The sequence below is a fragment of the Cydia fagiglandana genome, chromosome 15 (genome assembly GCF_963556715.1).
Source record: "Cydia fagiglandana chromosome 15, ilCydFagi1.1, whole genome shotgun sequence".
NCBI classification, from domain to species: Eukaryota; Metazoa; Arthropoda; class Insecta; order Lepidoptera; family Tortricidae; genus Cydia; species Cydia fagiglandana.
In genome coordinates, this window is record NC_085946.1 from 12,386,619 (window position 1) to 12,412,763 (window position 26,145).

Here is a 26,145-nt window from a genome sequence, read left to right on the forward strand (position 1 = left end):
TTCGTTACCTGTATGATTTTCCTCATCAATTACAGTTACGTATAGTATTTCACAGATTATTCAATTACAGAGCTCCGTCATTTTGTAAATTATGGTTTACATTCATCATATCTGTATGTGTCATACAACATTCGACCGTTCCAGATTTGAAACAGCGCGTATAATTTCATTGCACGATTTGCGGCTATTGACCAACGCCCGTACATCTGTTGTGCAAATCTTCATCAATTGCGAAAAACATTCATAAAAACCTTTTATATCCTCAATTGATGAGTTTATGTGTATAACCTTAACCAAAGATCATTGACCCAACACTGTGAAATGAAAATTATGATTGTTTGTTATTGTTATTTTATTGATCTATAATTTTATTGTTTTATTACTTGTATAATTTGTATTTTATTGTGACTTGTAGAATGTACTTTTATTTTTACCAATAAATATCTGTATTCTGTATTCTGTATAAAAATGATATGAAAAATTAAGAACAAAGGCTTCAATAAAAATGTGATTGAACAACGTCCCACGCGTGCGCCATATTGGAGCCGCTGTCATCGAACTAAAAATCTTATTAAAACAAAGAAAAAAATCTAGTGGACACTTGGACACTTTCCTTTTTCCAATCACAACAAATAGGAATAGTGTAAGTAAGTATATAAAATCGTCGTTGTTTCTCGGAACGTAACTATAAGTTTAGAAAAGATATTTCTAAAAATCACTAGTACAATTTTTATTTTTTTTAAATTTTAAAATAGGGACCGTTTTAATACTATTATTTATACATGCGACCTGCCTCAGCATTATCATGATAGTCACGATATAAATATTTTAAGATGTTAATTAAATTACATCACACCCACGTATGAAATGTAAATTATTCTTCATAATTGCTAAAGGAATAATAGCATAAATTAATAATAGCTAACCAGGACTTGAATAACGCCGCATGTTCTAACTAATAAACGAACTAAAGATTAACTACCGTGAGGAAGGCTGTTGAAAGCGAGAGCTCGCAAGGTCGAGCATAAACTGTATTAAAGCGATACCATTTGTTGCTAAAGGAGCATAATAGTGACGGGAAATTTAGCCATCCTAAGTGTGAAGGATGAAACCAATAGAGCATGAAAACTAAAAGCTAGATAACAAGATATGAGCACTTTTCATAATAAGCGTAGTACTCTTATAATGAAATGGCGGATTTTTCTACGTACGCTACTTCTCTACTTTTTTTTTACTTTTTAGTAAAATTTTGCTTCACAGCTAAATATACCTATACCTACTACGTAATTAGTTAAGGCAGATAAAGAATGAGTTCGGTAAAATAAAATATATCAAATTATTGAATTTCGTAAAAGCAATCAAAGGATAGGTTGTCTTGTTTAAAATAAGTTTTGAGATAATAACCTTTCAAGGGAAAGGTACTAACATACAGTAATAAAATATCAATTAGATTCTAATATAGGTAAATATTGTTTAAGGGGACATAAGTTTATTACGACGAAATGAAAACAGTTCTTAGTAAGGCATTGTCTGATACAGCAATTAATAAACTTCTAACTGTGTATGCTTTTATGCTTCATGCGAATCATGCGATAAATCTGCGAGACAATGGAATTAATAAAATTAACTGCTGCGCGAGGAACCATTGTTACTAAAGCACTTTAAAGCTATGCAGACCTAATAAAGATGCTGTATATTAGTGATACAGTCCCGTTTCTTAGAAAGGAAAGTACTTTTCATACCTACTTTATGCGAGCAATATTGATTTTGATTAAGCCAGTTAAGTCAGATCCTTGGGAAATTTTATTTTGTATTTGACGCAAAGGATGAACCTTTATATTGCATTGATAATGAAAGTCACGGCAAGGAAAACCAATTCAGCCAAGTCTAGTGTTCGAAAAACTAGTTTAAACCTGAAATGCACCTTTGAGGTGCCGCAAGAATGCAGTTAATCGGTGAGAATATCGAGTCGTGACAAAGCACTAGACTCTGGTCACGGTAACTTTGCACCAACTTCATGGCAATCAGAAAAAAAAACAAATTAGAGAAACCTATATTTGTTACGGACTTATATTACAAATGGAACTATATTTTTCGTGCCAAAAGTTGTTTACGTTCAGAGCCTGGTTTCCAATTCGTATTGGAAAGATTACACTGGCCAGACTGTGTGTACCTACTGTACCTACAAGCAGCGCTAAATTATATCTATTTTAGGATTGAAAAACAAACGTATCAGGCTACAAAATCGATCTGAATGGACAATAGATTGCTAGAGCCTGAGGGAAGGATGGTGAATAAGTAATTCACAAGTCAATACTAGAGTCTGAGTTTCAAATCTGCCACAATTTATTTCATTTTCTTGGAATCCGTTGTGCGTCTGGCTCATATTGGTTGAGCGTGATGAGCTGAAGCCAGAGCATTGTTGTTGTTACCAATAATATCACCAATATGGGTTCGGTTCGGGCTAACAAGCCAAAAAAGGTTTTTCTGTCAACTCAAAACCATCCGTCAGGCGTCAGTATAGTTATCATAATCTATACTCGCAGAACATGGTTATTAAACACATTTTTTCAATGTCACTGGCAGGGACCGGCGAGTTTCGAATTTCCTCGTTTGATAGCACTTCGTCTCAAAGTCTTGGTTACAAATATCCTAACACACCTAGATAAAACTACCAAACATGGTATATTGTAGGTATTAGAAAAATATGAAGCATAAAAATGATAAATTCTATGAAAATAAACTCATTAATCTCATTATGCAGTGTTAGATCGTTTACTTTAAGATACAATCAAAAATCTTGTTTATAAAGACTAGACGCTAGAATTTACCAAAAGAGGTACCAGGAAAACATGAAACATTAACAACAGCAATGTTTCGAAGATAAATGTATCGTGCAGTGGTAAATGATTTACTATAGGGTGGAGACACACCCCGTCTCGACAGTGAGGAATTGTGAGGGTACTGAACTGAAAGTCTAGCCTTTTAAGCATTAAATGTATAGGATATTCGACTTTAGTATGCAAATTCATAGCAGACATCATGATCATGAGATATTCGATTTAGAAATTTATTTCTAAGTAGTAATTCTGAGATGTTGATGCATGGGAACAGTCTAATGGAAATTTTGTAATTAGAAAATGTTGCCTGAAAAGTTTAGGAGAAACGCTACTATGTCCTCGACCCGAAGAGTTTCACATTTTTTGTCTTCGTATTGAAATAGTTCTCCTGAATCTTAAATTCTGATTTCAGGATATGAAACAAAACATGCATCCTGGAATATGCCAACACTATATGGTAAACTGAGGGTCTGTAAGTATATAGGTGGGTAACTCCTATAATTAGCTGTATGCACAAATTTTGTCTTTGTTGAAAATTTAAGGGAATTAACAAATACGCCAGATGTTAGAACGTCCCTCCTATGCTAAGCCATTCTAATTTCAAAACAATATTAGGTTCACGGGTACACTGACTTTGCGAGTGTACCATGTACCTAATATTGTAGAATCACAAATACATATATATACGAGGGCTGCTACTTATGTATCCGGAAACACAAAAAATAACAAATATCTATAGTTATAAATGGTTTTATTGCCTTTGTATTTGTCCACCAAGATGAATGATGCACTTCTGCATAATGTTGAAACGACTTTTTATAGCACTTTTTCCATTCTGATCTTGGTATACAAGACGTGCATTTTGTACGCAAGAACGGCTCTTTCGCGAGTTTTTCTTTTTTTTTTTGAGCCAATGTTCATGTAATATCGTACAAATGCTCGTCATACTATTGCCATGAGATGCCTCTATCTTGCGATATACTTATACTATGACCATCTTGCATTATGAGTTTGTCCACAGCATCTATATTTTGTGGGATAAAAGCCGATTTTGAGCGTTTTTTTTTAAATTCGTCCTACCGTAAATACCGTAATATACTACGACCACAATTTATTCACTAAAACATTGACCTTCGATGGAACTTACTCCCCAAAAGTCGAAAAAAGTCGATCTATGCACTATTTTTGAGTTTAACCACTCCGAACATCGTAAAAAAAACATCTGCACGAAAATTTTCACAAGTAAATCCGTTGAAGATGAAACAAAGAATTTAAAAAAATAATTCTTCAATGTAAAACCAATTGATAGACATGTGAAACAAGCTGTATTTTGCTTTCAAAGAGTTCCATTTTTCACTTCACTTCACTCTTTTGTCTATGGCTACTGCGCAGTTAAGCACAATTCTGCCAAAATCGAGTATCGAGCTTTGCACGCGTGACATGAGGGTAGGTTACTACAATATTGAAGAATACCAAGAAACTGGGTAATACCTGGAACAAAATACGACAGACACAATTTAACATTTACCATCACCAGGTTAGAACCAATTGTAGGAATAATTTAAGCTATTAATGTCACATAAAACGTTAAAATAAATAGGTAGGATTTAACTATATCTATAGATTTATTTTGTTTTTAGACATGAATTTGCTTACGGCACACATGATTTTTTTATTATTAGTTAGGTATAGGAGCGAAGCCATATTAGTAGGCAACGGCACATTAAGTTTTGGCAAATTAGAATACAGATCCGGGGGTGTGTTGTTAAGCGGACAATTAAAGAAAATATGGTCTACATTACCAACCTCGTTCCCACAATCGCACATGGGAGAATCTTTCTTTTTAAATTCATGTAGCTGCTCGGACGAACAGACGCGACCTAGTCTGAGTCTAATAATAATACTAGTATGCCTTTTGGAAAGAGATCTATTTTTGAAAAACCATGGACGGGATGGAATAGATGGTTGAATTTCTGAGAAGAAGCATTTCTTAGACCGGGTCCAGCGAACGGACCACTTTTTCCTCATGTAGTTAAAAGGGATACTCAGGGCATCTGGTGGGTATATTTTGAAGAAAGAGTCATCACCATCAAGGACAGCCTCCTTGGCTGCCTTGTCCGCACCCTCATTGCCTGTTATTCCCGAGTGGCTAGGGATCCAAACAAAAACTACTTCCAAGCCCGCTGAATGGCATTTATACGCAAAGTTTTTTAGTTGGCAGATAAGGAAGTTGTGAGCAAATTTCTTAAAGGGTCGTAATGAAATGGATTGTAGCGCACTGAGACAGTCTGAAAAAATAACAGATTTGGGAAGCTTATGGGTAAGGATGTATTCTAGGGCTTTTAAGACAGCCAAACATTCACCAGCAAATACAGATGCTTCGGGAGGGAGTTTAAATTTTGCCATGATATGCGAGTTTGCTATGAGAATGGCCGCTCCCACGCATCCTTGATCGGATAATTTAGAGGCATCAGTAAAGAAGAACCAGTAAGTTGGAAAGCGAGAGTTGACAAATTTAGAAAAAATTGAATTAGCCGACGGGGATCCCTTTTCGATGCCAATATCGGTAATAACTGTGGGAGAATGAGTGAGAGCCTCGAAAGGGACGCAGTACATAGGGAGAGAAGAAGACTTCATAATGGGGGGTCTGAGGGTTGCTAGTCTCTCCAGGCTGCGAACTAAGTTAGGTTTTTCTTTATTGCGCCAGTATGCTTTGCTGGTACCGTATAATTGAAGAAGACGTAGTTTTGGGAGGAGAGGGTGGGAAGAAAGGGCAGCAATTCCAAATAAAAAGCGGTCTGCAAGGAGTTGTCGCCTTAAGTCTAATGGGGGATCTACACATTCGACCTGAACAGCTCTGTTAGGGGATGGTCTCATGGCGCCTGTAACAATTCGAAGTGCCCTCATTTGAGTGCGTTCTAAGACGGTAAGCGCTGCTTTATTACACGGTTCGAAAATAAAAGTGCCAAAATCTAATAGACTACGAATAAAAGCATTGTATAAGAGTTTTTGGGAATATGGGTGGGCTCCCCACCAAGCACCCGAGAGAGCCCTTAAAATATTTAAATTTCTTTCGCATTTTTTAGCGATGTATAAAAGATGGGAAGACCCCACAAATCGACGATCAAAGAATACCCCAAGAAATTTCACAGCATCTACTACGGGAATAGGTTCTTCATTAAAGACTATACGGCATGGTGGAGTAGTCAGACTTCTGGAGAACACAATAGCCGAGCTTTTAGCAGAGGACAGGGAGAGACCATGCAAGTTTAACCAAGACCCTAACGATGTTAATGCTCCGTTCACCATATCCGCAGCCCGGAATGGGCTTTTGTCCGAGCAGTAAATTGCCACATCATCCGCGTATTGTAGCGTTCTGCAAGCCCAGTTTACGGATTTGTCTAAGTCGAACGAGTAAATATTGAAAAGGATCGGACTTAAGACGGAACCCTGGGGGAGGCCCCTCCAGGAGTGGCGGACGGCCCGCACTTCGCCCTGCCACCTTACGCGAATAGTTCTGAACATCAGTAAGTTGCAGATGAAGTGAACTACCTTAGACGAGATACTCAGTTGGGACATTTTGTCTCTGAGCACTGAAAGGAGAACGTTGTCGTACGCAGCTGAGATGTCCAGAAAAACTGCAGCCATTGACTCTCCCCTAGAGAAAGCCAGGCGGATGTCGGTAGATAGGATGCTATGGCTATCAGTGATACTTTTCCCCTTCCTGAAACCAAACTGGAAACGCGGAAGGATACCTCGACTTTCCAAAAACCAATCCAGACGATTTTTCAAGAGGTGCTCCATAACTTTGCAGAGGGTGGACGAAAGGGCTATAGGGCGGTACGATGTTCCAAGGTTGGGGTCCTTGCCAGGCTTGGGAATCGGGATAACAAATTGTTCCTTCCAAGAGTCTGGGACCAGTCCGCAGCTAAAAAAGGTGTTAATCAGATTCAAGTAGTATGAGAGAGCCGCCGAACTAGATCTGGTCAAAAATGAATAGGAGATACCGTCGGGGCCAGGGGAAGAGTCGGAAAGAGAATCTATGACAAGGCGTAGTTCGGAAAGGTGGAAGGGAGAAGAAAGGAAATCAGTATTATTACGGTGATCAGTACAGTTAGACGGAAGTTCGGACAAATTAGGCACATAAGGAGGTGCCAATCTGTCCGAAAATTCGTCCATCCAGGAAGGTGAATTGGAAAAAGATGAGGGCGGAGACGACGAAGAACAAGCATTTCGAAATGTTTTGATATTTCGCCATACGACGGAAGGATGAGTTGTAGGGGAAATAGATTCGCAGAACTTGGTCCAACCATCCCTTTTTTTAGAAAGTAGTATTTTTTTAGTTTTGGCTTGCACCTTTTTCAAATTTAAATAGTTCTCCATAGTCATTTCCGCCGAGAATGTGTTTTCAGCAGCTTTCCTGTCTTTTACAAGGGCGGTACATTCGGAATCCCACCAGGGTAGAGAAGGACGTCGGTTAGCAGAGATGTTTTTAAGGGGGATGGCCGCTTCTGCTGATTCCAATAGGACCTGGCAAAAAAGACTATAACATTGGAGACAGTTGGACTGTGAGACAGGGGGCAAGTAATCGATTTTATTTTTTGTAGTAACGGAGAAAAGGGGCCAATCCGCTTTAGTTATCTTAAATTTTTGAAGAGGAGTGGGAGCCGAACGGGGTTTGAAGCGAGAAGAGTAAGAAATAGTGATAGGCAAGTGGTCACTGCCAAAACTGTGGGGCAAGACATCCCAGGAAAGAAGAGAACACAGAGAAGGAGAGCAAATGGAGATATCAACTGCTGAGGGGTTCTGTGATGGAGCAGAGCGTCGGGTGGGACGGCCATCATTCAACGTGCATAGATTGAGAGAATCCATTATCTCGACCATTTTTCGGCCTGGAGCATTGCTTTGGTGAGAACCCCACAGTGTGTGATGACAATTGAAATCTCCTAGAATAAGATAAGGGCCGGGGACATTTTCCAAGAAGGACCAAAAGTCTTTAATAATTCTGGTAGAGGGGTGAGGGATGTATGCAGATACTACTGTACAGTTTAAAATTTGACAAGCTACGATATAAAACGAAGGGTGAGATGGGGTATTTAAAATGGAATAATCCATGTCTTTCCTGATCAAAAGGGCACAGCCGTCGTGACCTTTTGGATTGTCTTGTCTTAGACAAATATAATTTGGACAGTTGAAATGGGAATCGGGTTTTAACCAGGTTTCAGAAATAGCTAAACAGATAGGGTTGTATTTTTGAATGACATACAGGAGATCAGCCTTATTGCGACTGATACTCCTGATGTTCCATTGGATAAATTTGAGATCCATATTCATAAGGCCCAAAGATAGGGCCACCAGAAAGGAAGGGGGATAAATTCATTAGATTATTGGCAACGTTGGGCGGTAGAGTGACAGCATTTTGCTGAAGAGTTGATACTAGAGACGAGATGAGCGAATTGATCATAGGCAAGAGTTGCAGTAAAGATATCATTTGAGTCTGCGCTGGTGCAACCGGAGAAGAACTAGAGCTGGTTGCAGGATTTCTGAACATGACACCGTTGGCGGGTTGGGGGGCATTATAATCTGCAATTAGTGCTCTGTGGGCTTTCTGGTCATAGCCATGAGGGTTTGATGGGACAGGAACTTTTTTTTTTGTGTAAACAGTTTTTTTATAAGAGGTTGTCGAGGGTGTCTGTGCAGCTTCGTTATAGGGCTTGCGGGCTTTAGGTACCTTTTTCTCCGCCTCTTGGTACGAAATGCTTTCATCTCCCATAATTCTCTTGATTTGTTGTTGTCTTGTGAGTTCTGGACATACTTTCTCTGTGGCCTTGTGGTCACCCGAACAGTTGAGACATGTAGGAGGATCAATCGAACATTCGTTACCTTCATGAGGTTGGGTGCATTTAAAGCAGCGAGGACGGGATCGACACTGGGCTCGTACATGGCCAAATCGGCAACATTTGTAACACTGTACAGTTGGATAGTAATACGGCACCACCTCTAACGCACAATTAAAAAGAAACACCTTGTCAGGGAGAATTTGACCATCGAATGTTAACACCACCGTCTCTGACGGGGCCCATTGGGTAGTGTTGTCCGCTTGATTTCTTTTTTTGAAGTTTAACCGCCTTGCCTTAACAACCTTGCCGCAGTGATATGGTGTCCTGATTAAATTTGGAATGTCATCATTTGAAAAATCTGTTGGAATATTTCTGGCGATTCCAGTCTTTGATATGTGGTAGGAGGGAATAAACTTTTTACAATTATTGGAGGCCAGAGAGCTGGACAAAAACTGATTAGCACCAGCAGCAGACACAAATTCGATGCTAAGCCTGTTCCGACCTATCTTTTTTATACCGCCGTCCTTCATATTGGCCACGCCATTTGTAAAAAGAAACTGACCAAATTTAACCGGGTGCAAGTAGGCTCCAGAGTCGGCCTCTGAAGCCTCGCGGGCCACGTGCACAATGAAAGGGCCTTTATCTGAGTTTAGGTACTCATTTCGTGTTTGGAACTGGGAGGGGGGGGGTCAGTGTGATGTTCTGAGAATTTGATTGGGAAGACTGAGTTTCATTATTCACTAAACCTGTGTTCGGGGTTCCTTGTGATAAGGGAGGAGACTGACTGACAAGAGGGGCTGCACTAAGCGACTGGGAGGGTGCGATATTCAAAGGAGGGGTGGGTGTCTTAGAAGAAGACGGTAAATGTTGCTCTGTACGGGGGATCTTAGATGTTTCGTCCTGTTTGTCCGAGCCAGAACCATTAGCAATAATTTCAGCAATTTCTCTTTTTTTTGAACTTTTGTTGGATTTGGGGTCGTTAGACGAGGTTTTTAAAGCATCGTCAGGGTTAGTAGGGGTAGTTAGAGAGAAAATTTGACCAAGGGAAACCGCAGCCGGAGTATCCTCAACTTCCATGTGGTAAGCCGGTGATGGTGGGAGTTCAATAAATCCAGGAATCCCTGGATCAAATTGCTGGGACGCCATTTTGCGGCGCCTAGGAGAAGGGGGCACCTGGCTCACATGCGAGTAGATGCCGCCTTCTCCCTTAAACGTAAATACTTACAATACAATCACGAAAACAGGCACTAAACGGCACAAAAGGACAAAAACACACACCAATACAGGTATTACGCTCTAAAAAAACAACTTTTGAGTCGAAAAACAACGAAAACAATTCCGCGCACGTGCTCCACTCAAACGCCCGAAGCAGAATCCAGTTCCATTTTTATATGTTATATATATATTTTTAATACAGTTCCAGTAAGTGGCCCATTCCGGATACATAAGTAGCAGCCCTCGTACCTAGCGATTTTACGCACGATCACGTCCTGAACAATTCACACTAAAAATTCATTAGCAAGATAATGGCTGCGATTACTGAGGCGTCTGACCGTGCCTGTGTCCTTGGTGGGTAGACATCTACAACAGTCCACAACACTCGCAAAAAACTGTTCGTGTTCGCAATACCTATCGCGAAATCATAAAGATTACCGTACTGCGTAGTTTTTGGTGCGCAGTAGGTGAGTATATATATAATAGTTTTGACTTGTCTAGTTTACGTAAAGTTATTCAATACACAAGGTCGTGTTAAGTGGAATGTTTACGGTCATAACTTTGAATTGCGCTTAAGTTTTTAATACACGCGTTTATATGACGCCATATTACCTATTGTGATATGAACAATATATACAGAGGGGAATGAAGAGAGAGTAACTGTCAAACTTGGATTGATGGCTGGCAAGGTAAGGTAATAGAAAATCAAGTGATTGGCTGATTAATGTTTGCTCTTCGCATTCCTCACAATTGCGCATTCGGGAGGGTGGATCCTTTATCCTTTAATTCCTTTAGTTGAGTATTATGATTCAGGGGTCTCATCCTTTTTGATCTGAGGACCAGACTGCAACTTATTTTTAATCAAATTTGCGCAAGCCAAAACTTTGGTTTTATGGCTGCTGTGGCCAGTAGTGTAGGTTATGGGCCATCCCGCTTTCTTTCTGCGGATCGGATTAAAGGGCTCGGCTCGCAGATAGGACGCTGTTGGAGGGCCGTAGTTTGAAATAAAAATCTAGGCAATTATGTGGTGGACGCCGCGGAAGCAAAGAGCCCTTTCCGAGAGTCCCCTCTTCAGCTCCAGAGGTTCTGATATCAAAGTGGCCACTTCACATCCGACTCATCCAAATCCTAATATTAGGCGGGTATTAATGACCGTCGTGTCATGGGAATAGGTAGGTACCTAACCTAGGTACTAACATTTCGTCGGTATTCGCACGACCTTGTTAGATCTAGGGAATATGGTTGGGTAATTTTTTTAAATTAATTATTTAGATAGTGTAGTTTGGCCCAAGAACGAGTCATTTCAAGCATCGACAGATCATCCTAATCATACTGTCTTTGTCTTACGCAAAGACAATATTTCTCTTTGGTGTTACGCTAGTACTAGCATCCAAAAGAAAAGGATGAGTATAGTTTTCCTTGTTCTTACTTACTGACAAGTTGTGTTTGCCAGACTACAGTTTAGTTGTTAGTTTCGCACGTGGTTGCGTCGGCAAGGCCGCACTATTTCTGAACGCAGTTTCGAATCGCGCGGGAACTCGACAAACGTTCAAATGTTTTCACCTCATTCTCGTGTATTCTTTTTTTGTTTATTTACATCCAGCGCCAAAATAGCAGACGAAGGTTTCAAAACTAGGTCACGGTTAAAACAAAGCGAACTGTTCATAAGATACGTTAGGCATGTCGTGCTCGTTCTAATACTTGCCTTAATTAAAATTATGATGTAGGTACATAATTATGTATTAGAAATAATAATGTATATCCGTTATGGTTATCGTTAACAATTAAATTAATATAACCTGTGTAATTTTGTTTAACAGGTAGACACATTGCCTAATTAAAAAGCATTGCCGAAATAATTAATTTCAAATGCGTCGAGACAAGGTCAATAATTTGATTAGGTACCATTTTTATACCTACCTACATATAAGTACCTACTGGTAGTAGTAGGTAGGTACTAGGGCTCGCGGTCGTGTCCGGGTTTCGTGTACACGTGTTCGGTACCCGTTTCCGAACTACACGTACACGGTTTTCTGACCCGGTCTGCACGTGTAGTCGGGTACACGTGTAATTAAGATCCGTGTATCCGGGTACCCGTGTACCCGTGTACACGGCGAAACGGACCTTATATACACGCGGGCCTAACCTGTCCTTGGCGTGTAGCGGAGATTGAAGTAATGTATAAAGTTTTAAATAAAACAAAGGTTCAGGTTCAGGAGCTCCGATTGTTTAGCAGTTTTATTTTATCGGATGTTCAATGTGATTGATATGTGTTGTACCAATTTCATTGATTTTCACCTCAGCAGCTCGAACAAGGGTACTTTGCTACTTAATAAAACCGGGCAAGTGCGAGTCGGACTCGCGCACGAAGGGTTCCGTACCATAATACAAAAAAAAGGCAAAAAAAACGGTCACCCATCCAAGTACTGACCCCGCCCGACGTTGCTTAACTTCGGTCAAAAATCACGTTTGTTGTATGGGAGCCCCACTTAAATCTTTATTTTATTCTGTTTCTAGTATTTGTTATGACGGACGGACGGACGGACAGCAGAGTCTTAATAATAGGGTCCCGTTTTATCCTTTGGGTACGGAACCCTAAAAACAGCGAGCAAAATTCGATTTTGCTAAAGGAAAATATAACATATTCCGTTCGTTGTAGTTTCAGTAAGCATAACTATCTACTTTTTTATTAGATAATCATTTAAGTTTACTTTAATTATTAAAAAACTACATCAATGAAGAAAATTAAATACCTATCAATGAGGTCAACGGTTACTAAGATATTGTTAATTTTAATCTTATGATTATTAAAACAAAGTGCACTTACCTACCTATTATTGACATCACCAATCGATCCAGTAAAACTGCAAAGTAGGTAATGAATCTTCCTAACCTCCCACATATTCAATCGTATGTCTTCATAGCACGAATCTCCGCTACACGAGAGTGAAGGGTCGAACCGGCGGGTAAATAAGATCCGTTATTTCGTGTATCCGTGTACCCGTGTACCCGTGTACACGGGTACCCGTGTAAACGTTTCCGAATCCGGGCGGGTTCGTGTAGTTCGGGTTCTTAAGCCCGGCGGGCTTAAGAACACGGGTACCCGTGTCAGCGTGTAACACGTGTATCGGGAGCTCTAGTACCTAGTTACCTAGAACAAGGAAGTGCCTTATAGTTTATACAGTAGCGTCACTTGACTACCAGCCATAGCCGTAAAACTGGTTTTAACTGGCCAGTACGATGCAGTAACGATAAAGAAAAAATAAATTAAAACAAAAACCTCCCGCTGTCTAGGTTTTTGTTTTTAAAATGGGTCTTTTATAGGTCACAAGTACTGTAACTAATTTATGTGTACTCACCCTATGCAGTGCAGCAGCAATTTAGATTAAATCCAGAATAAAATTTCTCAATCACGTTCGCATCAATTTGTTGGATAGGTAAAACAAAAATCTACATAGTTTGAGCTTGGTTCCTATGAAATCCTTTGGTGTAGGAACAACAAAAAACACTGTTATGTAAACAAAGATGAACACTTCATCAAAATTGTGCGGGTGTGGGTTACATGAGCACTGTAATTCTTATATGATTGTAGGGTGACAGCTGTTCACAAGTTTTAATGCATCCAATAAGAGTCCCATACGATCTTGGAAACGCACTGAAACAAAATGACAACAGTCAATGTTTACATCAATAGCAAGCGAGCGCGGCGCAGCCCGCACGCACACTAATCACGCTCGTGTGTACGACGCCGAGGTATCGACTGGCTATAGTGGGGATGAAGGGGGTCAATGACGCTACCAGCTGAGCACTGCAGCAAGAGCGAGTAGGCACGATGTAAAACCTCGTGTGTTATGAAACAGGAATACAACAAAATGAAGCACCCAATGATAAATTTTAAGAGGTTTACGTACGTGTAGATTTCCCACCCCAGATTTTCTCAGTATTTGCCTAAAATTTATTATACTCTGCATTTGAAGTTTTTTTCTCGTTTTCACATTTCGTGTTTTCGAGACATTAATTTTCTGACATCTGCTTTCAGTCAAAATAAATAAAAAAATAAAAAAATGAACAAATAAGTATAATTACATAAGTAGGTTTAAGTACATAATTTAGGTTGTATATAGGTATTTGTTTGAGGTGGAAATCTAAGAACACAATAAAAGTTGAATGTGAAAGTAACTAGGCCTAAATATGGAATTAATTGACGAATTCATCACATAGAGGAAACCAAAAGGAACCCAAATATTCGTTATACATCTCTTTTCTTATTTATATTTTTATACCTATTGTGGGTTCAAAATGTTCGTTAAATCAATATTTCACCATGTCATGTCAATCATGTACGGAGCCCAAATAGTAAAGTACTGTAGCCTGTAGGGAGCCTAAAATCTAAAACTACCTGAAATGAGGGGATTTTTTTAGATCTGTTTATTGCAACACTGGAGTGGAGCTGTCACTGTCAGTTGAGTTGTCAGTGTCACAAGATGACCGATGCCCGGTGTGATGAAGACGACACTGCAATAATCAAAGCAAATTATCAAAAGAATGAGATAAGTGTTACATAAATGATTATTTTTTTCAATCAACAGCAAACTTGACATTAAACAGTCGTTAGTATCTACCTGAATTGCCCAGCAGAACAAATAAATTTGAAGAACAAATCGGAACTGCAGGTACCTATGTATTTTATTCGAACAAGATTTATATTAGTTGGTTATAGGATAATGTTACCTTATTAATAGTGATGTACCGATTATTGATTTGGCCGACTAGCCGACTAGCCGACTAATCAGCGCTCGGATGGCCGATTAGTCGGCTAGTCGGCCGGATCATTGGTTTCGTCTAAGTTCGGTTCAGATGCACATAAAAACAACCGTTTTACCGCTTTTTATTCGTCATATTATAAATATACATATAGTAACGCTGAAAATGAACTGAATAAAAAAACCTAAGGCTATATGTCATACGACAACCGGACAAGCAGACAAGAAAGCGACCAAGCGGTCAATAATTCAAACAAAAGTTTTCGTAAGCACCCTAAATAGGAATGTGGGTAAAATAGGTGAAAAACTTATGGTAAATATTTGCTATATATTTCTTTATGCCCTGTTTTTCTGTAATTTATAAAGTGCCGACTAATCGGCCATTTTTGCCGACTAGTCGCCGACTATTCGCCGACTACAAATGAGGCCGGATAGTCGGCTTTGCCGACTAGTCAGCGACTAGTCAGTACATCCCTACTTATTTATGTTTACCTAAGTGGATATGTATTATTTTTGATGTTTTGAACTTGGTTGGGTTTGGTATAAATGTCAGGTAATAGGTAAAACGAACAAGTTGGTTGTTACCATAGTTCAGGGGTCTTCAACAATCTAGACCGCGAAAAGAGCCATAAGTAGCCAATAATTCCATACAAGCCGGCGCTCAAAAAAGAGTTGTGGTGGCCCTATTGTTAAAAAGTGAGGACACTGATATAATTAATTCCTATCATCATGTTTACACATTGTTGACACATTAATTTTTTTTTTATAGAATATCACCTAAATGGTTGAAACCGCATGTACTTCTAAGAGAAGTAACTAAATATTTGTTTTTATTGTAATGCAAAAACTATTTCATTCTTGAATACACTGTTTGGCAATGAAATTTTATTACATGAGTCATACATTGTCCTCTCAATACCTACAATCTGAGCAACCACAATGTCTCATTATATTTATCAGTAAATTCAGTGCTGTTTAGGTTGATAGTCAAGTAAGTAGCAAGTTAGAAAATACTTAGTATTAAAAAAAATAGTTGTGTTGTATTTTCTGTTGTTAAATTTTAACAACATTCAAGACTAATGGAAACACTATACAAAAATACTCTTTGTTTATTTATTTATTATGGAAACTTTATTGCACATCAAAAAAGTACAAAAGGCAGACTTAAAGCCTTGTGGCATTGTCTACCAGTCAACCATAGTATTGTTCATTGTTGTTTCTATTTTATATCAAAATTAAAGCTGCCCTGCATATTTTTTGTGTATAATCAGAATAAACTATTCTGTTACTATGAATTATTCTTTGTTTATTTATTTATCATAAGCCAGTGACACATTAGTCACGTCAATGTTAATATTATTAAACATAACAATAAACAAAGACTGCAGTTATTATAATTAGATATCATCTTGGCAGGATGGTGGCGCTGACAGTCAGAATGAAGACTGCACAGATAGTACGCCTGCTGGTGCGACCCGCTATGCAAGCGAGGTTTGCTTCAACCATTGAATCTAACTTCTTTTTTAGACAGGTAAGCTTATAATATTTTTGTACTATTTAGTTAGCGGCTAATTGCAAAATATTTAGTGGTAGTATATGTACAGGTGTACACCTAAAGAAAATAGTCATGGATTCATCTCTACTACCTGGCCTCACATATGGCTGCCAAACCTGGACCTTTAATCAATCAACAAAAAACAAAATACAGACCACCCAAAGAGCAATGGAGAGAAGCTGTCTAGGCATAAAATTAAAAGATAGAATAAGATGCTCCGACATTAGAAAAAGGACACAAGTAACTGATGCCTTGCACTTTGCTCAGAGCATGAAATGGAGATGGGCCGGTCATGTGGCAAGGTTCAACGACGGGAGGTGGACAGGAAAGGTGACCAAATGGAAGGGGCCCTATGGCTCAAGAAAGAGAGGACATCCACTAGCCAGGTGGCAGGACGAGATTGTTGCCACTGCAGGCAAAGAATGGCATAGTGTAACGTAGACAAAAGTAGAAACAGTAGAAAAAAAAAACATATCAAATAAGAATTATAAATAACTTAATACAATTATCTGTGGAATAATTGAAAGCTCTAATAAATAAATAAATAAAAATATGTACAGGGTGTTTGGTACATCGTTTGCCAAATTAAAACGGGTGATAGCTTAAGTCATTTGCTATCTTCTCATGCCTAGAAAAACAATATTGGCCATGATTTTTTTTACTACTATGCAAGTAAAAATTTGAAATTTACGAAAAACTGTCATAGAAGTGAGAATTCTTTTTGCACCAAATTAAAAATTTCTAGGCCCGAGAAGATAGCAAATGACTCAACCTATCTGCCGTTTTAATTTGGCAAACGATGTACCAAACACCCTGTATAACCCTTAAAAAAACAATCAGACAAATGACACAACATTTATACACCTCTAAGGTCCACTTGCACCATTCTACTAACCCGAGGTTAATGGGTTTTTTTTTTTTTTTTATTATGCATGGGTTTACTCATGGCCACAGACTAGCCGAGGCGTAGACGTGGCCTACGATGGAGCGAGCTCGCCCAGAAGGTGCCACGCCTGTGGCGGGTTTTACGCCTGGAGTTACCATGGTTACCAGTACAATTTGACACTATGTTAACGGTTTAACCGCTTAACCCCGGGTTATTGGGATGGTGCAAGTGGGCCTAAGGGATCTCTTCGGGTTATTCCCACTATATAGTTACCACCAAGTTGTTACCAGTGGTAACTACTGGGAATTTGTTTTCCCACCTTTTACCACTGGTAACTACTGGGAATAACCCATCTCTTCCAGTTAACCTTTTAGCAATTGAGAGGGTATTATTTATCTACTATAATTATTATCACTATATAAAAAGCTAATACCCACTTGTAATTCTCATTTAATGTACAGTTTATGACCTGCAGTTTATGAAAGCTTTAATACTAGTTTATGTTACTTTTATTTTCCTTAGCCATGAATCTAGTATTTAACTGGATCAGGCATGAGGGGTGGGGGAAATGATTGAACGGGATAGTCTTATGTATCTTTCAGTAGGAGTAGCAGCGAAAGTGCTATTATTGTTTGCCCTTGTCACTTAACTATAACTGTTGATAATGGGGTATTTACCATGTACGTTTGTTTTTATGACTTTTATGAGTTATATGTATGTACAGTCAGCAGCAGAAGTTGCTAAGCGGGCGAGGTGTTCAAAATGATCTTGACGCGACTTTATTATTAAGAGAATAAGAGCGTGTCCAGGTAATTTTGAACACCTCGCCCGCTTAGCAACTTCTGCTGCTGACTGTATGAAGGCCGCAAAAATATCTGACACGATTTTTTTTGTAGAGCCATAAGAGCGAGTCATATAATTTTGCGGCCCTCGAAGAGTAATATACTATTACAGGTGACTGTACTAGTATTTATTTATCGGGAACTCATGAAAACAAATATACAGGGTTAAAACCCCGTTTTTAATAGTAGTTATAAGGTTTGAAGATGTTAAGTTTTATTTACTGCACTCAAGATTAGCACCATTTGTGAAGTAAACAGCAACCTTGGAGCCGTGTGGGTAATTATGTTGCAACGTGCGATGACGGAGTTATGTTAGTTACCATGCACAAATGATAATTAGGTAATAATAATTGATGTATGACTTGCCTCTGCCCGCGTCTTTGTCTGCGTACATTAAGAGCATTTCCGTTGCCAGGGGAGTTTTGGGATTATACTGAACAACTTTTACTATAGGTCCCATAGTTTACTATACTAACTACTAAACTATACTAAACTATACTATATAACTTTTACTATACCTCGAAATCGCGAAAAATATTTGGCTGTTTCATACATTTTGGCTGGTCTGTTTTCTATGGGAGGGGAGGGTAATTTTTTTTCTCGATTTCGGGTTTGGTCCCATAGTAAAAGTTGCTCAGTATAATCCCAAAACCTCCCTGGCAACGGGGATGCACTTATTTTTTAGCCACCCTGTATATAGGTCGAGCGCTGGTAGCCTAGCGGTAAGGGCATGCGACTTTCAATCCGTAATCCGAATTAGTTTTCCCTCTGGGTTTGAAGGTCAGATTGCAGTCGCCTTCGTAAAACTAGAGCTCAAGCCAATTCTTAGGATTAGTTGCCTAGTGGACCCCAGATTCATGATGATATCATGTCGTGAATAGTGTTTTGTCTGTTTCCCTTCCCATTTAGTTTAATTTGCATTCCCTTTTTAGGGTTCCGCACCCAAAGGGTAAAAACGTAACCCTATTACTAAGACTCCGCTGTCCGTCTGTCCGTCTGTCTGTCACCAGACTGTAACTCATGAACCGTGATAGCTAGCAATTGAAATTATCACAGGTGATGTATTTCTGTTGCCGCTATAACAAGAAATACTAAAAACAAAATATAATAAATATTTTCCATACAACAAACGTGATTTTTTGCAGTTTTGTGCGTAATGGCACGGAACCCTTCGTGCGCGAGTCGACTCGCATTTGGCCGGTTTTTCTTAATATATATTTTTCTTTTTTCCCAGCTATTCGACACAGCATCCAGCACGTACACCTACATCCTGGGCGACAACAGCACGCGCGAAGCTATCCTCATAGACCCGGTCATCGAACACGCAGAGAGGGATGCCACGCTACTGACGGAGCTTGGGTACAAGCTCGTGTATGCCAGTGAGTGCTTGTTCAAACACAGCAATACTCTTTAACTGTCGGTGGACCTTATTACAAAAGGCATAAGGTACACCTACATCCTGGGCGACAACAGCACGCGCGAAGCTATCCTCATAGACCCGGTCATCGAACACGCAGAGAGGGATGCCACGCTACTGACGGAGCTTGGGTACAAGCTCGTGTATGCCAGTAAGTGCTTGTTCAAACACAGCAATACTCTTTAACTGTCGGTGGACCTTATTACAAAAGGCATAAGGTACACCCACATCCTGGGCGACAACAGCACTCGCGAAGCTATCCTCATAGACCCGGTCATCGAACACGCAGAGAGGGATGCCACGCTACTGACGGAGCTTGGGTACAAGCTCGTGTATGCCAGTAAGTGCTTGTTCAAACACAGCAATACTCTTTAACTGTCGGTGGACCTTATTACAAAAGGCATAAGGTACACCTACATCCTGGGCGACAACAGCACGCGCGAAGCTATCCTCATAGACCCGGTCATCGAACACGCAGAGAGGGATGCCACGCTACTGACGGAGCTTGGGTACAAGCTCGTGTATGCCAGTAAGTGCTTGTTCAAACACAGCAATACTCTTTAACTGTCGGTGGACCTTATTACAAAAGGCATAAGGTACACCCACATCCTGGGCGACAACAGCACTCGCGAAGCTATCCTCATAGACCCGGTCATCGAACACGCAGAGAGGGATGCCACGCTACTGACGGAGCTTGGGTACAAGCTCGTGTATGCCAGTGAGTGCATGTTGTACAAACACAGCAATACTCTTAACTGTCTATCGGTGGACCTTATTACAAAAGGTATAAGGTACACCTACATCCTGGGCGACAACAGCACGCGCGAAGCTATCCTCATAGACCCGGTCATCGAGCACGCGGAGAGGGATGCCACGCTACTGACGGAGCTTGGGTACAAGCTCGTGTATGCCAGTGAGTGCTTGTTCAAACACAGCAATACTCTTTAACTGTCGGTGGACCTTATTACAAAAGGCATAAGGTACACCTACATCCTGGGCGACAACAGCACGCGTGAAGCTATCCTCATAGACCCGGTCATCGAACACGCAGAGAGGGATGCCACGCTACTGACGGAGCTTGGGTACAAGCTCGTGTATGCCAGTGAGTGCTTGTTCAAACACAGCAATACTCTTTAACTGTCGGTGGACCTTATTACAAAAGGCATAAGGTACACCTACATCCTGGGCGACAACAGCACGCGTGAAGCTATCCTCATAGACCCGGTCATCGAACACGCAGAGAGGGATGCCACGCTACTGACGGAGCTTGGGTACAAACTCGTGTATGCCAGTGAGTGCTTGTTCAAACACAGCAATACTCTTTAACTGTCGGTGGACCTTATTACAAAAGGCATAAGGTCCACCGATGGACAGTTGGATGCTGATACGCAATAATGTGTCAACCCACATTAATTTTCAATAAGATGTCGACTCAAAAAATTGATGCATAAAGTTTTTTTTTTTCAAAATGAAAAGTTTAATTTGTTCTAAAGGCTCCGTCACACAGGCGCGTTTTACGGGCGGCGCGTGAACGGGGCGCACCGCTTTTACATATATAAAATGCTCACGCCGCGGCGGAACCTTAATATTTCTAGTAGTTTCGAAAACTCGTTTAACTTTAATGTTCACCTTTCAGTGAACACACACATGCATGCCGACCACGTCACTGGCACGGGGAAGCTCAAATCACTCCTACCGGGCACCAAAAGTGTGATCGGAGCCAATTCGGGTGCCCAAGCAGATGTTCATCTCAACGACGGAGCGACGGTTAGCGTAGGATCGATCAAGTTGCTCGCCGTGGCCACGCCAGGTCATACGAATGGTTGCCTGACTTACATATGCCACGATCAGGTTGGTTGCCTGACTTAGATGCAGATGTAGTTGCATAGTTATATTCCAAGGTATTTTCACGGAAATGTACGAACGTGTCTTGCTTTTTTTTTAGTCAGTATCGGTACAAAAAGTACTATGGTTGACTAAAGTAGCATGACAAATACGAACGTTTCCGAGAAAATACGATGGAAAACAATAAAATTATGCACTACATCTGTATATCTGTCGCGATTAAGTTGGTGAAAAATCTTTACCTAGTAAAGGCTAAAAGCCTTTTCTATTTAATATTTAGCCTTTTTGGCGTCAAGAGATGAGGCGAGCCCTAAAAAAGAGCTAACAGGGCTCGGGTCTTTTGGATACTATCTTTACCCTCGTCGTCTTTTTAAGTGAACGTTCAGCAATTTATGGCATATTTTCGATATTTCAACAGTTAAATATTGTTACAATAATGCTTCACTACCCAAAGTTGCCTTGATGTTCGTAGTGGTAATAACAAATAACAGCACAGTTTAGCCACTGTTTGCCCACAACGCCTCAGTAGTATCATTTTATCATTGTTTTGTTTGCCCTACTCTTGTTATCTTATCAAAGTAATCAATGAAAGTCGATTGTTGGCGGTACAAAATAATGATAAATATTATCCATACGCCTGGGGGCCGATCGGTCGATTTCGTCACTGGAAAATCGGTGGAAAACGGAGAATTGCAAATTTTTGCATAACGAGCGATAGAAATTGGGAATCTAGTGGTATTGACCAATCGTTTTCAATTCTATTATAATAGAATTAAAACTTCTAGTAGTGGAGATATTATTGAACGAAATACACGAAATCGAGCAGTCAAAATTAAAAAATCGGCCCGCTGTTACGAAACTTATTTACCTAAACCATTTCAAAGCCAATTAGTTTAACTGATTACTACTTCAGAAAGGAAAGAAACTTTAACTAGCGTCTTTCGTGGCCTCCATGTAAATCCATTCCCTTTTTTCTAGGCGATGGCCTTCACCGGCGACACGCTCCTCATCCGCGGCTGCGGTCGAACAGACTTCCAAGAAGGCTCATCCGAATCCCTATACAACTCCGTCCATACTAAAATCTTCACACTTCCCGAACATTACACTCTCTACCCAGCTCATGATTATAAAGGACAGACGGCAACGACCGTTGGGGAAGAGAAAAAGTACAATCCTAGGCTTACGAAGAATTTAAAGGAGTTTATTAAGATCATGGATAATTTGAATCTGCCGTATCCTAAGATGATTGGTGAGTTTTGGTATTATTTACTGTTTACAAGTCCGTCCGCACTAAGATTACATCAAAACAAAAGCAGAATTTCAGAGGAACAAGATTCATCAGAACGTTTGTAGTTATGCCCTACAATGCCATCTACCGGTAGTTCAAGAATTCGCTTTTGAGCAAACTAGATGTGTTCTACAGCTAGATTACGCAGGGAGGTAATAGATGGCGCCACATGTCTCTTTAACCGTTAGTATTGTTAGTAAGAATTTTCTGTATCATAATTCTTTTTTCTAATTTCCTATCTTTTGCTTACAGATAAAGCGCTTCCTGCAAACAGAGTATGCGGTATATACTGAAAAGTGTGTTAATATAAAAATATCCTATCGAGAATTTAGTCGTTTTAGTCAGAGATGTAGTGCATTATTGTTTTCCATCGTATTTTCTCGGAAACATTCGTATTTGTCATGCTAGATTAGTCAACCTCAGTACTTTTTGTACCGAGACTGCCTGATATAGTAAGACACGTTCGTACGTTTCCGTGAAAATAGGATGGAAAATAATTATGCACTACATCTGTAATAGATACTATACACTACTAATAGATCACTGTAATTATCAACCATCCTTGTCAGCTAGGGAATGTAATATATGTAGTTCAATGTAGGCCGATTTTTATTAAGTAGTCGATTTTTTTTTTGTTAGATTTCGATAATATTTGGTTGGTTTGAAGAGCTCTTGATTCTGGGCAAAGCAAATTCGAAATCGACGAAAATAAAACGCCGATAAAATAAAATTCGACCCATGTAATAAACAAATAAGTGAGTAGTTAAGGAAATTTATATTTTTATAAACGTTACCTTAAGCCTGTGATAATTCTAAGAATTGTACATTTTTACTAACTCAGAAGTGCAATATTATTTTTTTAAGTAAAAAAATGTAAGAACAAGTGAACGTGTATTAGTAACATTGAATCAAGTTAGTTATAGCATTGTGTAAAGGGGCCCACAGATAACCAGTTCGCCGGACGATATCAGCCTGTCAGTTAATCGCAAAAGGTGACAGTTCAGAACAACTGACAGGCTGTTATCGCCTGGCGAACTGCTGATCTGTGGGCCCCTTTACTATAGAGTAGTTACCTATTTTTTAATACGTTGTATTTTGAAACCTTAACTCAAAGTTACTCTAAGTGATAGTGAATTAGATATAATAATAAATAGGTAACAAAGAAATATTAGAACTAAGAGATTTTTACTATGGTTTGTTGTTTATAATGTTTAATATTATTCTTTATGTAAATAAAAAATATGCATTACTTTTTAGTATTATTGCCTACCTATTGTAGGTACCTATAGTTATCACAAAACGCCAATTATCAGCTAATATATAATATCTTGGCGTTTTAACATCAAGGGATCCACAGATTACCAGTTCGCCGGACGATATCAGCCTGTCAGTTAAACGCAAAAGGTGGCAGTTCCGAATAACTGACAGGCTGATATCGTCCGGCGAACTGGTAATCTGTGGGCCCCTTAAGGGGCTTTTAACTCTCTTTCTAGGAAGAGGAGTCAAAAATAAGAAACTTCCTCTTTAAAAACGTGTTTAATCACTTTCAGTGCCAACCGCCCCATTTCCAATACAAAACGGACCCGCCTAGCGTGTTCCTGGCAGTGAACGTTTTAATCAATCCGTATAGGTACAGAAACGCATCGGAATGCCAGCGCTCTTCGGATCATATATCATTCTTAGAGTGCACATCTAACAATCATTTCTATTTCAACTTTATCCCCTTAAAATAAGGTTTATATTTGTTTACAGATACGGCCTATAGGCAAGCTATCAAACGCAGTGCATCAGCTATTAGTCTTATCCCCCTTTACATTTCGCGTCCCCCTTCGACTTTTGCCTGTCGTTTTGGCTCAAGTAAGTCGTTCGGTTCGACACCTCGACACCCTAAATGTTTGTAGGTAGGTACTTCTTGAATTTTGGATTCGTTAATCCCCTAGCGAGTAATCGAATGAAAAGGGGGCATCAACAGACCCTGTGAAACAAATCACTTGATGACTTGTATAGCTTGTAATTATACCATATTTACCTTCCTAATAGGTCTTTTATTTATATAAATATTTTGACAATATACTCGGCCGTCATACATAGGTATACGAGTGATAGGTACATAGACAGTATTTTAAGCTAGCATTTAAAATCTCGATTTAAGTTCAAATTAGGTTGGACGTTTTGTAAAATTTACTATACAGGGCGTCCCACGGCTATGCCACATGGAGGGAAAGTACCCTAAATATTGTAGATGGAACATTTTACTGAATGAAGACATTATTTTAATTTAAAAAAAAATTTAAACTGCATTCATAGATTTTTAAATAATTACATGGTTGAACCGGGAATCGAACCCGCCGCACGAGAAAAAAAATCAGCCTGTAGCTTTATCATACCGATCGAAAGGCTTGATCATAAGGATTATTTTTTGCTAAAGAACATAGTGTCAGAAACAAAAGGAAGACCATGAATTTTAACATTTGATGTGAAATTTAGCGAAATAATCAAAAGAGTGCGGCTTTGTATTCAACAGAATGAGACTACATTTTGAGCATTTGATAAATTAAATTGATTAATTTTGAATTAAAAATGTTAAAATTCATGGGCTTCCTTTTATTTCCGACACTATGTTATTTAGCAAAAAATAATCCTTATGATCAAGCCTTTCGATCGGTATGATAAAGCTACAGGCTGATTTTTTTTCTCGTGCGGCGGGTTCGATTCCCGGTTCAACCATGTAATTATTTAAAAATCTATGAATGCAGTTTAAATTGTTTTTTAAATTAAAATAATGTCTTCTTTCAGTAAAATGTTCCATCTACAATATTTAGGGTACTTTCCCTCCATGTGGCATAGCCGTGGGACGCCCTGTATAGGCTGTTTGAATATATTTTAGTTTCCGACCAATTTATATTAGTTTTAGTTAATGCACAATCCCTTCAAGCTCAAAAATAAAATAGGCGTTGACCATCGGCTCATTTTATTAGGGTTCCATATTAGATAAAGAATATACTTATTGCTGAGAAACAATTTAGTTTGTTTATACCACACTACCCTCTTTCGTTAGTCCGCCAACAGAGGGCCTACCGCGAACCACGTACGACGTGTAGCCTCTCTGTTCCACTTGTAAATTCGTACGTAAGTATGTATGACAGGGAGGCAACACGTCGAACGTGGTTTGCGGTAGGCGGTAGTACCTATACGACATTTTGCCCCCCCTATCGAACGCAGTGCCGCGTTTACCATTAGTTTGATCCCCGCGACATTTTGCTAATGCCATGCCACGGCCGTGACTGCGCTTAAGCGAGCCGTGGACTTATTAGTCCACTCCTTTATACCGTGATTTCTTATTCAATGGTTATGGGCAAGGTAAAGGCTTTTACGATGTTACAGTATAGTAAGCATACAAAAGAAAAATATGTTTAGTAAGGAAGCTCGTTTGCACCTACCTGAACCGAACAAAGTGTGGCGTGTCATTATAACCGTATTATTAAATTTCATAGAAAGTGCCTAACATTGCTTCACTTTGTGCCTAACTCGTAACTCTGCGTTTACCTAAGTCCGAATATATGGTCCGATTTTAGGAATCTGTGAGGTAGTTATTCTAAGTTCTTATGTTCGATTCACTTAGTTGTAAAACTTTTTACATGTATTTTCTTGCAC

General features: G+C 39.4%; 2 protein-coding genes across 3 annotated transcripts in view; one reads left to right on the forward strand and one right to left on the reverse strand.

Moving 5' to 3' along the window:
- Positions 1 to 13,643, reverse strand: part of LOC134671383 (tubulin-specific chaperone cofactor E-like protein) — a 54,737-nt gene extending 41,094 nt beyond the window's left edge. The window contains exon 1 of the mRNA XM_063529222.1: positions 13,255 to 13,643. The gene's annotated coding sequence lies outside the window, so the exon portion shown is untranslated. The remainder of the gene's footprint in view (positions 1 to 13,254) is intronic.
- Positions 13,644 to 16,074: 2,431 nt separating this feature from the next.
- LOC134671384 (persulfide dioxygenase ETHE1, mitochondrial) lies at positions 16,075 to 23,740 on the forward strand. Of its 2 annotated transcripts, XM_063529224.1 has the most exons (5): positions 16,075 to 16,189; positions 19,176 to 19,320; positions 20,995 to 21,209; positions 22,182 to 22,452; positions 22,744 to 23,740. In XM_063529224.1, the coding sequence occupies exons 1-5, from the start codon at positions 16,076 to 16,078 to the stop codon at positions 22,782 to 22,784; spliced, it is 786 nt and encodes a 261-aa protein (XP_063385294.1). In that variant the 5' UTR covers position 16,075; the 3' UTR covers positions 22,785 to 23,740. The 2 variants fall into 2 exon arrangements, with proteins under 2 accessions (XP_063385294.1, XP_063385293.1); XM_063529223.1 differs by lacking the exons at positions 16,075 to 16,189; positions 19,176 to 19,320 and adding an exon at positions 20,156 to 20,271.
- The last annotated feature ends 2,405 nt before the right edge of the window (positions 23,741 to 26,145 follow it).